The 12,087-nt window shown below is 44.4% G+C and overlaps 1 protein-coding gene across 9 annotated transcripts in view; it reads right to left on the bottom strand.

The window, feature by feature from the left end:
- SCEL (sciellin) overlaps nt 1-12,087 on the bottom strand; it is a 155,802-nt gene that overhangs the window by 54,082 nt on the left and 89,633 nt on the right. For 6 of the 9 annotated variants that reach the window (XM_029048213.2, XM_029048244.2, XM_029048251.2 and 3 more), the window contains 4 exons: nt 6,286-6,345; nt 4,626-4,682; nt 2,753-2,809; nt 85-144 (listed from right to left, as the gene is read on the bottom strand). In XM_029048213.2, coding sequence (XP_028904046.1) covers nt 85-144; nt 2,753-2,809; nt 4,626-4,682; nt 6,286-6,345 — 234 coding nt within the window. The remainder of the gene's footprint in view (nt 1-84; nt 145-2,752; nt 2,810-4,625; nt 4,683-6,285; nt 6,346-12,087) is intronic. The other 3 variants (XM_029048257.2, XM_029048265.2, XM_029048235.2) reach the window with 2 other exon arrangements.

Genomic DNA, 12,087 nt, shown 5'->3' with positions numbered 1-12,087 from the left:
CGTGCGGTCATTCCACGTTATAATTTCCTTCACTTTGGGGTCTGTCTTAGAAATTGACAAAGCCGGAGTCCATGGTGATCTTACCCTGTAGCATTTTGGTTTGTTGTGCGGTTCACTTTGATAAGATTGTCCAGGTCTTGAGCTCTTCAAATGAAAAACAATAAAAAAGGTCAAGTCAGGGCACGATTCAAAAATCAAGAAATACAACTAAAGAGGGCTAGTGTCTCATATTCTGCAAGGTCCGTTAGAACTGAAAATATTGAACTTGCGTTTTGCCCCACTCCAAGTTTAGTTTTCAATATAATGAGTTCACTCATTCATTCGTTCGTATTTATTGAGTGCTTACTGTGTGCAGAGCACCGTGCTAAGCGCTTGGAAAGTACAATTCAGCAAGAAAGGGCTAAACCCTGCCCACAACGGGCTCACAGTCTAGAAGGAGGTAGACAGACATCGAAACAAGTAAACAGGCATCAAAAGCATCCATATAAATAAATAGAATAATAGATAGATACACATCAAAACAAGTAAACAGGCGTGAATACAGATAAGTAGAAATATAGGTATGTACATATAATAAAAATAATATCATCATCACCAGTGGTATTTATTGAGTGCTTACTGTGTACAGAGCACTGTCTTAAATGGTCGGGAGAGTACAATACTACGGAGTTGGTAGACATATTCCCTTTCTCATAACGATCTTATGGTCTAGAAGGTGAAAAAGATAATCTAAAAAGAACTTATAAGTATATTTTAATACTCCCTTTATCTTGGGAAGTCACTTCTTCTGACCGTGCCTCAGTTCCCTCATCTGTAAAATGGGGGTGAAGAATGGGAGCCCCCTGTGGGCATGGACTATGTTCAACTAATTAGCTTGTACCTATCCCTGTGCTTAGTACAGTGGCAGTCAATGGTGTTTACTGAGGACCCACTGTGTGCGGAGCACTGTATTAAGCGCTTGGGAGAGTACAATATAGCAGAGTCGATAGACACGTTCCCTGCCCACACACAACCAGCTTACAGTTTAGAGGGGGAAATATAGATATTGACGGGGAGCCCCATGTGGGACATGGACCGTGTCCAACCTGCTTAACTTTGTCGGACACAGGGCTTAGTACAGGGCCTGACACACAGTAAATGCTAAACTAATAGCACAAGAATAAAACTATGGATCTCAGGTTTGATTCTAACTCTCCAAGCATCTTTTCTTCCGCTCGCTTTTGCCAAGTTTGCTTTCATAGTGAGAAAGCAGGCATCTGGAATACATCGGGGTCGTGTGGTGACCAAAGGACAGGATTAAAATGAAGATCCATGGGTTACGTGTTGGCTTGAAGATGAGTAATTTTTAATTCCAAATTAAATATCATGCATTTAAATTTAGAAATGCAGAATTCTGGGTTGGATTACTCTTTCTTCCTAGCTCTACTTCAGTGTCTGTCTCCTCTTCCGGTCTGTTAACTCTTTGAAGGCCGGGATTATATCTTTTAATACTGTTCTGCTCTTCCAAAAGAGTCCTATTGCACCTCTAGTCTGTACGTTTGCTTGTGGGCAGGGAACATACGCACCATCTCTGTCATAGTGTAGCCCTCCAACTGCTTAGTACAGTGCTCTGTGCAGAGTAAGTGTTCAATAAATATGCTTGTTCGATTGATTGTCAGGAATTATTGGCTGTGAATAGCTACTCACCCACAGAAAAGGAAACCGAGCCCAGAAATTGCCAGGTCAAATGTTTGAATTCCTTCCAGCAATCTAATCCCCAAATTCATTTATTCATTCAATCGTATTCATTGCGTGCGTACTGTGTGCAAAGCACTGTACTGAGCACTTGGGAGAGGACAATACAACAATACATTCCTTTCCCACAAGGAGTTCTCAGTCTAGAACAATCACCATATTCAAAATAATGGATTTAAAATCCTGCATTCAGCTCCCTTACCACACCATGTCTGATTTAAATATTTTTAGACCTAAAATCTCCACGTATTTCTTTAATAAAACGGAGATGATTCCTACCAGTATTACAAAATGAGGATGTTATGTTCCAGCAAACTAAAAAAATGTCTCTTCGAGACTACTCGAAGAAAAAGGGATTCTCCAAATGTCAAATAGTAACGTAGTTATCCGGTGACTGCAAATCTAGGTCCTTTCATCTTGATCTGATCTGACAACTCAACATCAGGGAGGGTTATATAAAAATCAAACCCTTTATGTCAGGGGAGAAAAAATTTCCTTTTCTGAAAAAAAGAAAAGACTAAAAGAAACAACCCCTGAAGGAAAATTTTGATCAGCTGAAAGCACTCGCCAACCTCTCAGTGAGGCTTTTTTCAAAATACTATTTAAGTGCTTACTTTGTGGCAAGCACTGCACTAAACGTTGGGGTAGATACAACCTTTGCAGATTGGACATAGTCCACGTCCAATAGGCTCCTAATCCTAATTCCCATTTTACAGTTGGAGTAACTGAGACCCAGAGAAGTGAAGTGACTTGCTCAAGGTCACACAGCAGACAAGAGGCAAGACTTAAGAGCAAGGCCCGTGCTCTTTCCACTGCTTCCATAGGCTTTCCACAAACGGTTCCTGACCGTTCCCAAAAGACTAATCCCCATCTTCTTTTTCCAATTCCATATTGTTGCCCAGTCTGTTTTTATTCTATAGAACTCCTGCGAGGATAACAATCAGGATTTGAACAATTCTGTTCCTTCAACAAGCAGACATTAGGGAGAGATTAAATGGGAAATCCTTTTTAATCTTACCCGTTATCATTTTTCTTAGGTGGCACAGTCACCCTGATGACATCTTCAGGACTGTGGCTTCATGAAAAATGTACAAGAAAGAATCAGTCAGTGAAGAATACTTCATGGTCCACGGCATCTAAGTAAAACACTCGGTTCCGCCAGAGTGCACGGGTTCATCACAGGTTTTTATTATGGTATTTGTTAAGAGCTTATTATGTCCCAGGGGCTGGGGTAGATACAAGCTAATTAAGTTGGACACAGTCCACGTCCCACACGGGGCTCACGGTCTTCATTCCCATTTTACAGATGAGGGAACTGGGGCACAGTGAGTTAAACGGCTTGTCCGAGTCACGCTGCGGACAAGCGGTACAGGTTGTGGCCAGAAATTACTAAGGAGTTAAAAAAAAATAAAATTGTCCAATAGTACAAGCCTGTTTGGGTGTACAAGACTGGATGTTGGAGGAAAGTTTGTGTGCTTGTATGCAACGAATACTAAAATGTATGTTTTCCTTCAAGTGGGGATTCTCTACACTATAGGAGAACTCCCATTAGAGGAGCAGCGTGGTTTAGTGGATAGAGCACGGGCCTGGGAGACAAAATGGACCTGGGTTCTAGTCCTGGCTCTGCCACATGTCAGCTGTGTGACCGTTAGTATTATTCATTATTATTATTAACTGGGAATTCTTAAAAATAGTAAACCCATAATAGAAAAAAAAACCCAAGAAAGTGCTAAAAGTAATCGTATACGTATTCAGATCGGTCTGACTTACTTATATGGTGCCTATCACAGTACTGGGCACTGACTAAACACCATAATTATTAAATAAAATTGGTGACCTTCGAGAGAGAGCGGTTTCAATGGAGCGAAGGGGACGGAAGCCAGATTGGAGGGGGGGTCAAGGAGGGAATTGGAGGAGAGGAATTGGAGGCAGCACATAGTAAGTGCTCATTAAATATCAGACTGAATGACTGATTGATCCAGCATGTGTCCAAGTTGGTGAGTGGATGAAGGAGGGTGGAGTAGGTGGTTTGCAGAACGGAGGAGTTGAAAGTGAAAGTGGGAAGTGAGAAACAGGGATATTGAAGTCCCTGAAGATTAGTGAAAGAGACAGGGAGGAGGAGAAGAGGAATGGAGAAAGGTTGCTTGCTGTGACACCCTAGACAAGTCATTTAACCCTAGACAAGTCATTTAACTCGTGTGCCTCAGTCTCCTCACCCATTCTCTTCCCTGTTTTGACTGTGAGCCCCATGAAGGACAGGGACTGTGTCTGAACTATTATCTTGTATCTTCCCCAGTGTTTATTCATTCAATTCATTCAATAGTATTTATTGAGCGCTTACCATGAGCAGAGCACTGTACTACGCGCTCGGAATGTAAAAATCGGTAACAGACAGAGACAGTCCCTGCCCTCTGACGGGCTTACGGTCTAATCGGGGGAGACGGACAGACGAGAACGATAGCAATAAATAGAATCAACAAAGCACTTGACAAAAATCACAATTTTCATTATCGTTATTAGGCGGAGGAAGTTAAAAAAGGCATCAAAACCTCTCGGAAGAACAGAGATGAGGTAAGAGGTTATAGTGGTGATCGATGACGACAATAAGTAATCGAAGTGGTTGGTGGAGATCAGTGACATGGGCTTTAGAGGACGAGACAGCGAGGGATGGAGGGAATGTGATAATACGAAAGAGGCATTTGCTGGGGGGCGGGTAGGGAAAGGGGGACGAGCAGGGGGACTTCTCCTTCTCCCAGGAGTCAGGGGGAAAAATGGGGAAAGTGAGGCTCCGTTCAGGAGAGCCTGGTAAGAGACATAATATCATCCCTCATTTAAACTCAAATTTCACCAATTTTAAAAGAGAGATTCAACAAGAAACCATTAGATCTTACCCGCTGTCATTTTTTCCTATCCGGGGATTCACTTGGATGACGCCGTCAAGGTCTTGCCTTCTCGAAACATAGGAAAGATCAAATCCATTATAAATGGGACCGCCATAAGTAAATCTATGATGCTTTTTAATCTAAGGAATTCATAGACTGTAAACTCGTTGTAGGCAGGGAAGGTGTCCATTTATTGTTTTATTGTACTCTCCTGTGCTACACTGTTTAAATAGGAGGGTGAACGGGTATTGAATCCTCATTTTCCAGATGAGGTAACTGAGGCACAGAGAAAGTAAGTGACTCGCCCAAGGTTACATAGCAGACACTTGGAGGAGCTGGAATTAGAACCCAGCTCCTTTTACACCCAGGCCTGTGGTCTGTCCGCTAGACCACACTGCTCATCTAAGACAGAACTAAGGGACTGAGGGGAAGTAAGAAAACTTTGCTGAAAGGAACTAATAATGATAATGTTGGTATTTGTTAAGCGCTTACTATGTGCAGAGCACTGTTCTAAGCGCTGGGGTAGACACAGGGGAATCAGGCTGTCCCATATGGGGCTCACAGTCTTAATCTCCATTTTACAGATGAGGTAACTGAGGCACAGAGAAGTTAAGTGACTCGCCCACAGTCACACAGCTGACAAGTGGCAGAGCTGGGAGTCGAACCCATGACCTCTGACTCTCAAGCCCAGGCTCTTTCCACTGAGCCACGCTGCTTAACTACATTTTCCCAGGGGACCAAAGGCCAACAAATCCCCCAAATTCTTGGGCCTGGGACTTTTGGAAGGTCAGGAGGCTAAGTTCACGTCCTCCTTACTTCTGGACGTTTGGCCGGGAATTTCCTGTGGGTTATAGCTTTGGGGAAGATCAACCAATCGATCAGTGGCGTTTATTGAATGCTTACTATGTGCAGAACACTGTACTAAGTACTTGGGAAAGTATCCCAGGTCTGCCACTTGTCAGGTGTGTCACTGTGGGCAAGTCACTCCACTTCTCTGGGCCTCAGTTCCCTCATCTGTAAAATGGGGATTAACTGCGAGCCTCACGTGGGACAACCCGATGACCCTGTATCTACCCCAGCACAGTGCTCGGCACATAGTAAGCGCTTAACAAATACCAACATCATTATTATTATTATTATAAGACAACACAACTGTAGACGTGATCCCTGTCACCATCTTGGCTTCTTTAATTACAAAGTAGGAGTCGAGCAGCTATAGTTTAGTTCTAATCCCAGCTCTGCCACTTGTCTGCTGTGTGACCTTGGGCAAGTCATTTCACTTAGACTGTAAGCCCGTCAAAGGGCAGGGACCGTCTCTATCTGTTGCCGACTTGTTCATTCCGAGCGCTTAGTACAGTGCTCTGCACATACTAAGCGCTCAATAAATACTATTGAATGAATGAATGAATTTCACTTCTCTGTGCCTCAGTTACCTCATCTCTAAAATGGGGATTAAGACTGTGAGCCCCATTTGGGACATGCACGGACTGGGTCCAACTTGATTATCTCATTTTCTCGTATCTACACCAGCTCTTAGTCCAGTGCTTGGCACATAGTAAGCGCTTAACAAATACCATTTTAAAAAAAGCAAACATACAAAAAAAACAAAGAATCTCTCTTTGGAAAACACGTCGGGAAAGCTATGAAGGAAAGTTCCAGTAAATCTTACCCAGTGCTGATTTTATTGTCTTTGGGATTCACTTTGATGAGCTCATCCAAATCATGGCCACTTCCAAAAAATCAAACAAAAAACCTTCTGATCAGTTAAAATCTATTCCAATATTGAGATGAAAACCAATGGCATTTTATGTTGTCGAGAATTCCTCCCCCACACACCTTCCGTACGCAAAAGGAAATTTCGCGTATGACATTTGTATAATCATTCCCGAAGTAGCGTTGAAATTTGTTTTTACGTCAAAGATCTGTGATCTCACACTGTCACCATCTTGGCTTCTTTAATTACAAAGTAGGAGTCGGGCAGCTATAGTTTAGTCAACTATGAAATATAAAATAATACCCTATCTGCTTTCGGGTAATTCTGAAATTCTACCAACAGATCACATTAATTGTCCCTATCGGAAATCTTACTCTCTGATTTAATACATTTAAAATAAATTACTCATTAACCACAAGGTGGAAGATAATCTGTACTCTTCACCTGGATTTCATAGCATTGACCTACGTGAAGTCGTGAACGCACAGTTTTGTCCAAAAATCTATAGTCCTTCTCACGAGGATGGCAGCACGGTGTAGGGGAAAAGGCTTGGGGCTGGGAGTCGGGGGACTTGGGTTCTAATCCCGGGTCTGCCAATTGCCTGCTGGGAGACCTTGGGCAATTTCCTTAACTTCTCTGTGCCTCAGTTTCCTCAATTGTAAAATGGGGAATATCTGTTCTCCCTCCTACTTAGACCGTGAGCCCCTTGCAGCACAGGGACTGTTTCCAGCCTCATTAACTTGTTTCTATCCCAGTGTTTAGAATACTGTTGGTCACATAGCAAGTGCTTTACCAATACCCTAAAAAATGATGGCAGCATAATAGTTTGAAATGAAATCAAACATCCCAGAATCAACTATCGGGGCTACTGAGATAATGTAACTTTTTCTGAGTGATAAAATGATCTAAGTAGGAGCTATACAAAATAGAAGCACCGTCCTTATCACTAGAAAATGAATCCATAACTCTGCGATCCACAAAAAGCAGTGCGACCTAGTGGAAAGAGCATGGGCCCGGGAGGCAGAGGACCTGGGTTCTAATCCCGGCTCCTCCATTGGCTAACTTTGGGCGAGTTACTCGCCTTCCCTGTGCCTTCGTTCCCTCATCTACAAAATGGGGATTCAATACCTGTCCTACCTACTTGGGAGAGGCAGTGTGGCCTAGTGGGATAGAGCCTGGGCCTGAGAGTCAGAAGGTCACGGGTTCAAATCCCAGCTCTGCCGCTTGTCTGCTGCGTGACCTTGGACTTTACCTCTCTGTGCCTCAGTTCCCTCATCTGTAAAACGGGGATGGAAACTGTGAGCCCCAGGAGGGACAGGGACCTGTCCAACCCGATCTGCCCCAGTGCTTAGTACAGTGCCTGGCATATAGTAAGCACTTAAATATGATTAGTACTATTATTATGACTTAGACTGTGAGCCCCAAGTGGGTCCTCATTAACTTATATCTACCCCAGCGCCTAGTACAGTGCTTGGTACACAGTTAACAAATACCGCGGTTATCGTCATACCTTCTGTGCAAAATATTCCTCTAAGAGAAGGATCCAAATCCCCCGTATTTAAAAATGGGTTGAATAGTCAACAAATGGTTGAACATCTGCGAAAACTCTAAACTAGGTCAACTTCCCAAATGGGATCGGCAACCCATAAAACCCTAAACTGAGCTTGTCCCTTTCATTTAGCTATTTCCACTGTTGTTATGATGAACCCGACCATCATCGTCATGGACGGGGTTTATGAAGCTCTTCTTTAAAGTGCACTTTGGTTGTTTCAGCCCCGCCATTTAGTCAGCTTATAAAACGAGCATCCCTGACGAGCATAACTCCAAATTCCAACCACCTGGGCAGAACACACACCCACACACCCATCATCTTCCTTCCTCACAGCATCACTGAGGTGCCAGTGGCCAAGCCCTGGGAGCCACCTCTAGTCACAGACATTTCCTGCCCCAGGATGCTGGCTCTGCCCAGGTGAGAAAGCAACAGCAAGAGATGGTTCCTGTTTTTTTTTTTAATAGCATCTGTTAAGCACCTATTCATTCATTCATTCATTCATTCAACAGTATTTAGTGAGCGCTTACTCTGTGCAGAGCACTGTACTAAGCGCTTGGAATGAACAAGTCGGCAACAGATAGAGACGGTCCCTGCCCTTTGACGGGCTCACGGTCTGATCGGGGGAGACGGACGGACGAGAACGACGGCGATAAATAGAGTCGAGGGGAAGAACGTCTCGTAAAAACCGATGGCGACTAAATAGAATCGAGGCGATGTACATTTCATTAACAAAATAAATAGGATAATGTGACAGGCACTCTAAGCACTGGGAGAGATAACAGTAATAATAATGTTGGTATTTGTTAAGTGCTTATTATGGGCAGAGCACTGTTCTAAGTGATGGGGGAGATACAGGGTCATCAGGTTGTCCCACCTGAGGGTCACAGTCTTAATCCCCCTTTGACAGATGAGGTCACTGAGGCACCGAGAAGTGAAGCGACTCGCCCACAGTCACACAGCTGACAAGTGGCAGAGCCGGGACACGAACCCATGACCTCTGACTCCCAAGCCCGGGCTCTTTCCACCGAGCCACGCTGCTTCTCAACATTGCCCGTGTCCAACCCGATTATCTCTTAGCCACTCCAGGGCTCACAGTCTTAATCTTCATTTGACAGATGAGGTAACCGAGGCGCAGTGAAGTGACTTGTCCAAGGTCACACAGCGGACAAGTGGCGGAGTCAGGATTAGAACCCAGGTCCTTCTGGCTCCTAGGCCCGTGCTCTATCCACTAGGCCACGCTGCTTCATGTGGTTTCCTCACATGCACTTCCTCCCCTTTCTCTTCTCTCCCTTCTCATCTGCCTCTTCATCCTTTCTCCTCTTCCTCTCTCTCCATCCCTCGCTTCACTTCCTACCTGCCTTTTTCTAAGCACAACTTCTGAGATCCTGACCTTCTCACCTAATGTGATCAGAAAACTGGACGCTTTCTTCACTCGCTGTTTATGTTTTTGGACATAACTATCAGGGCTAAGACGTCTTACACCAGAAAATAGAACAAGACGAGAATGGATATCACTGTAGGTTTGCTATCTCTAACTATTATTTCTAAAAAATTGCTAATTCTGAAATAAACATTAAGGATCGTGTCCGACTCGACTGGCTTGTATCCACACCAGCGCTTAGTACAGTGCCTGGCGCATCGCTAGGGCTTAACAAATTCCATTATTACTGTTATTATTATTATACACAGCTCTGGCTCACTGCACATGTGACGCGAAGGTCCCGCTGGGAGTGAGCCTGGGTAATAGTGGTGAAACTCGAGTCAGTGAATTCTGTTCCAAGATTGATGGCCAGGTTAAAGGAGGGGAGGAGTTGGCTGAAGAGAGTCAGAAACTGAAAATTTAGTCCAGATGAATCTGTTACATTAACTGAAGATTTACATTCCATCTCTGAGGAGCAGCGTGGCTCAGTGGAAAGAGCCCGGGCTCGGGAGTCGGAGGTCATGGGTTCGACTCCCGGCTCTGCCGCTTGTCAGCTGTGGGACTGTGGGCGAGTCACTTCACTTCCCTGGGCCTCAGTTGCCTCATCTGTAAAATGGGGATGAAGACTGTGAGCCCCACGTGGGGCAAGCTGATGACCCTGTATCTCCCCCAGCGCTTAGAACAGTGCTCTGCACATAGTAAGCGCTTAACAAATACCAACATTATTATTATTATTATCTCTTGGCCTTCATGGTGATGGATTTTTAAGGCCCAACTATATTGTAATCTTTCTATAGAAATTAAAAGTAAAATATTGTTTAGCTTTGTATTATCACCCTAATTTCTAACAACTTAATAATAATTATTGCATTTACTAAGCACTACTTACCATATGCTAAATACTGCAGTATGTGTAAGGTTATCAGAATGGACACAGACCTAGTTCCACATGGGGCTCACGACCTTCCATTTTACAGATGAGGAAACTGAGGCCAAGAGGGGTTAAGTATTATTTTAAAATGGTATTTGTTAAGCACTTACTAAGTGCTGGAGTTAGATACAGGCTCCTCAGGGTGGACACAGTCCATGTCCCACATGGGGCTCACCGTTTTAATCCTCATTTTACAGATGAGGGTACTGAGGCCCAGGTTCTTCCCCTTGATTCTATTTATTGCCACTGTTCTCGTCTGTCTCCCCCGATTAGACCGTGAGCTCGTCAGAGGGCGGGGACTGTCTCTATCTGTTACCGATTTGTACATTCCAAGCGCTTAGTACGGTGCTCTGCACATAGTAAGCGCTCAATAAATACTATTGAATGAATAAACGAATGAAAAATTAAGTGATTTGCTCAAGGGCACACAGCAGACAAGTAATAATGTTGGTATCTGTTAAGCGCTTACTAGGTGCAGAGCACCGTTCTAAGCGCTGGGGTAGACACAGGGTCATCAGGTTGTCCCACGTGAGGCTCACAGTTAATCCCCATTTTACAGATGAGGGAACTGAGGCACGGAGAGGTTAAGTGACTTGCCCACGGTCACCCAGCCGACAAGTGGCAGAGCCGGGAGTCGAACTCATGACCTCTGCCTCCGAAGCCCAGGCTCTTTCCACTGAACCACGAGTAAGAATTAGATGGCAGGTCCTCTGACCTTTAGGTCCCTGCTCTATCTACTAGGCCATTCTGCCTCCTGTAACTAATTTACCCGAGGTCATACATTTAGATGCCGGAGTATTAACGATCACCCCGAGGCCGAACGTACAAAAGAAAAAATGACACCCCCTTGCAACCTCTGCTATTTTCATCTGCCCAGAGGTCTATTTTGGTGAAACTGCCCAGATCTTGGTTTCTTCAAAGAAATGATTTTATCAAACAAAGATGGCAAATGACAAATATCAGCTCAGAAAACATGTCAGCTTCAAGTGGAATCTGATGCTTCCGGAACCAAACTGTCCAATGGCCCGTGACTTATATTGGTCAGGAGACCACACATTTCAATCAGGCCATCAGGGTATCGACTGGAGCACTTACTATACGCAGAGCACTGTATTAAGTGCTTGGGAGAGTAAAATACAACAGAATTAGGAGATACGTTTCCCGCTCATAACAAGCTTACTGTCCAGAGGGATTTTGGAAGAGAATAAGCTGGCTGGGCTGGCTTGCGGGCTAGCCCGTGTGGTCGGGGAACGTGTCCGTTGGTTGTTCTATTTTACTTTCCCAAGCACTTCGTTCAGTGTTTTGCACACAGGAAGTGCTCAGTAAATATGACTGAATGACTGAATGGAAGGTTAGAGTGACTTGAATTCCCGAAGCACCAGGAGCCAGATTTTCTTAACATAAACTGATGTTTGTTTCTATTTACTGATCACTTATCATGTGCGGAGCACTCTACTAAGCGCTTGGGAGAACACAGTGGAACAGAGTTGGCAGACGCGTTCTCTGCCCACGAGGAGCTTAGAGTCTAGAAGGTAAGTCGTTCAGATCAGCTGTTCTCTCCTGTTGCTCTCAAACTGAAGGCCAAAGTGGGAGAAAGTAACAGCCAGGAGGGAGAAAGGAACGAGCCACTCTACGGGCCCGAAAAGCCAACTGATATTTTACTTTTAAGATCTAATCGCTATAGAACGATTATAATACAGTTAGGCCTTAAAAATCCATCACAGTCTCTTTGGCTCCTCTCAGAAGGGCTCTGGCGTGGCTCAGTGGAAAGAGCACGGGCTTTGGAGTCAGACGTCATGGGTTCGAATCCCGGCTCTGCCGCTTGTCAGCCGTGTGACTGTGGGCGAGTCACTT

The sequence above is a fragment of the Ornithorhynchus anatinus genome, chromosome 2 (assembly GCF_004115215.2).
Source record: "Ornithorhynchus anatinus isolate Pmale09 chromosome 2, mOrnAna1.pri.v4, whole genome shotgun sequence".
Taxonomy (NCBI): domain Eukaryota; kingdom Metazoa; phylum Chordata; class Mammalia; order Monotremata; family Ornithorhynchidae; genus Ornithorhynchus; species Ornithorhynchus anatinus.
The sequence above is the reverse complement of the archived record's forward strand: the minus strand, read 5'-3'. Positions and strand labels throughout refer to the sequence as shown.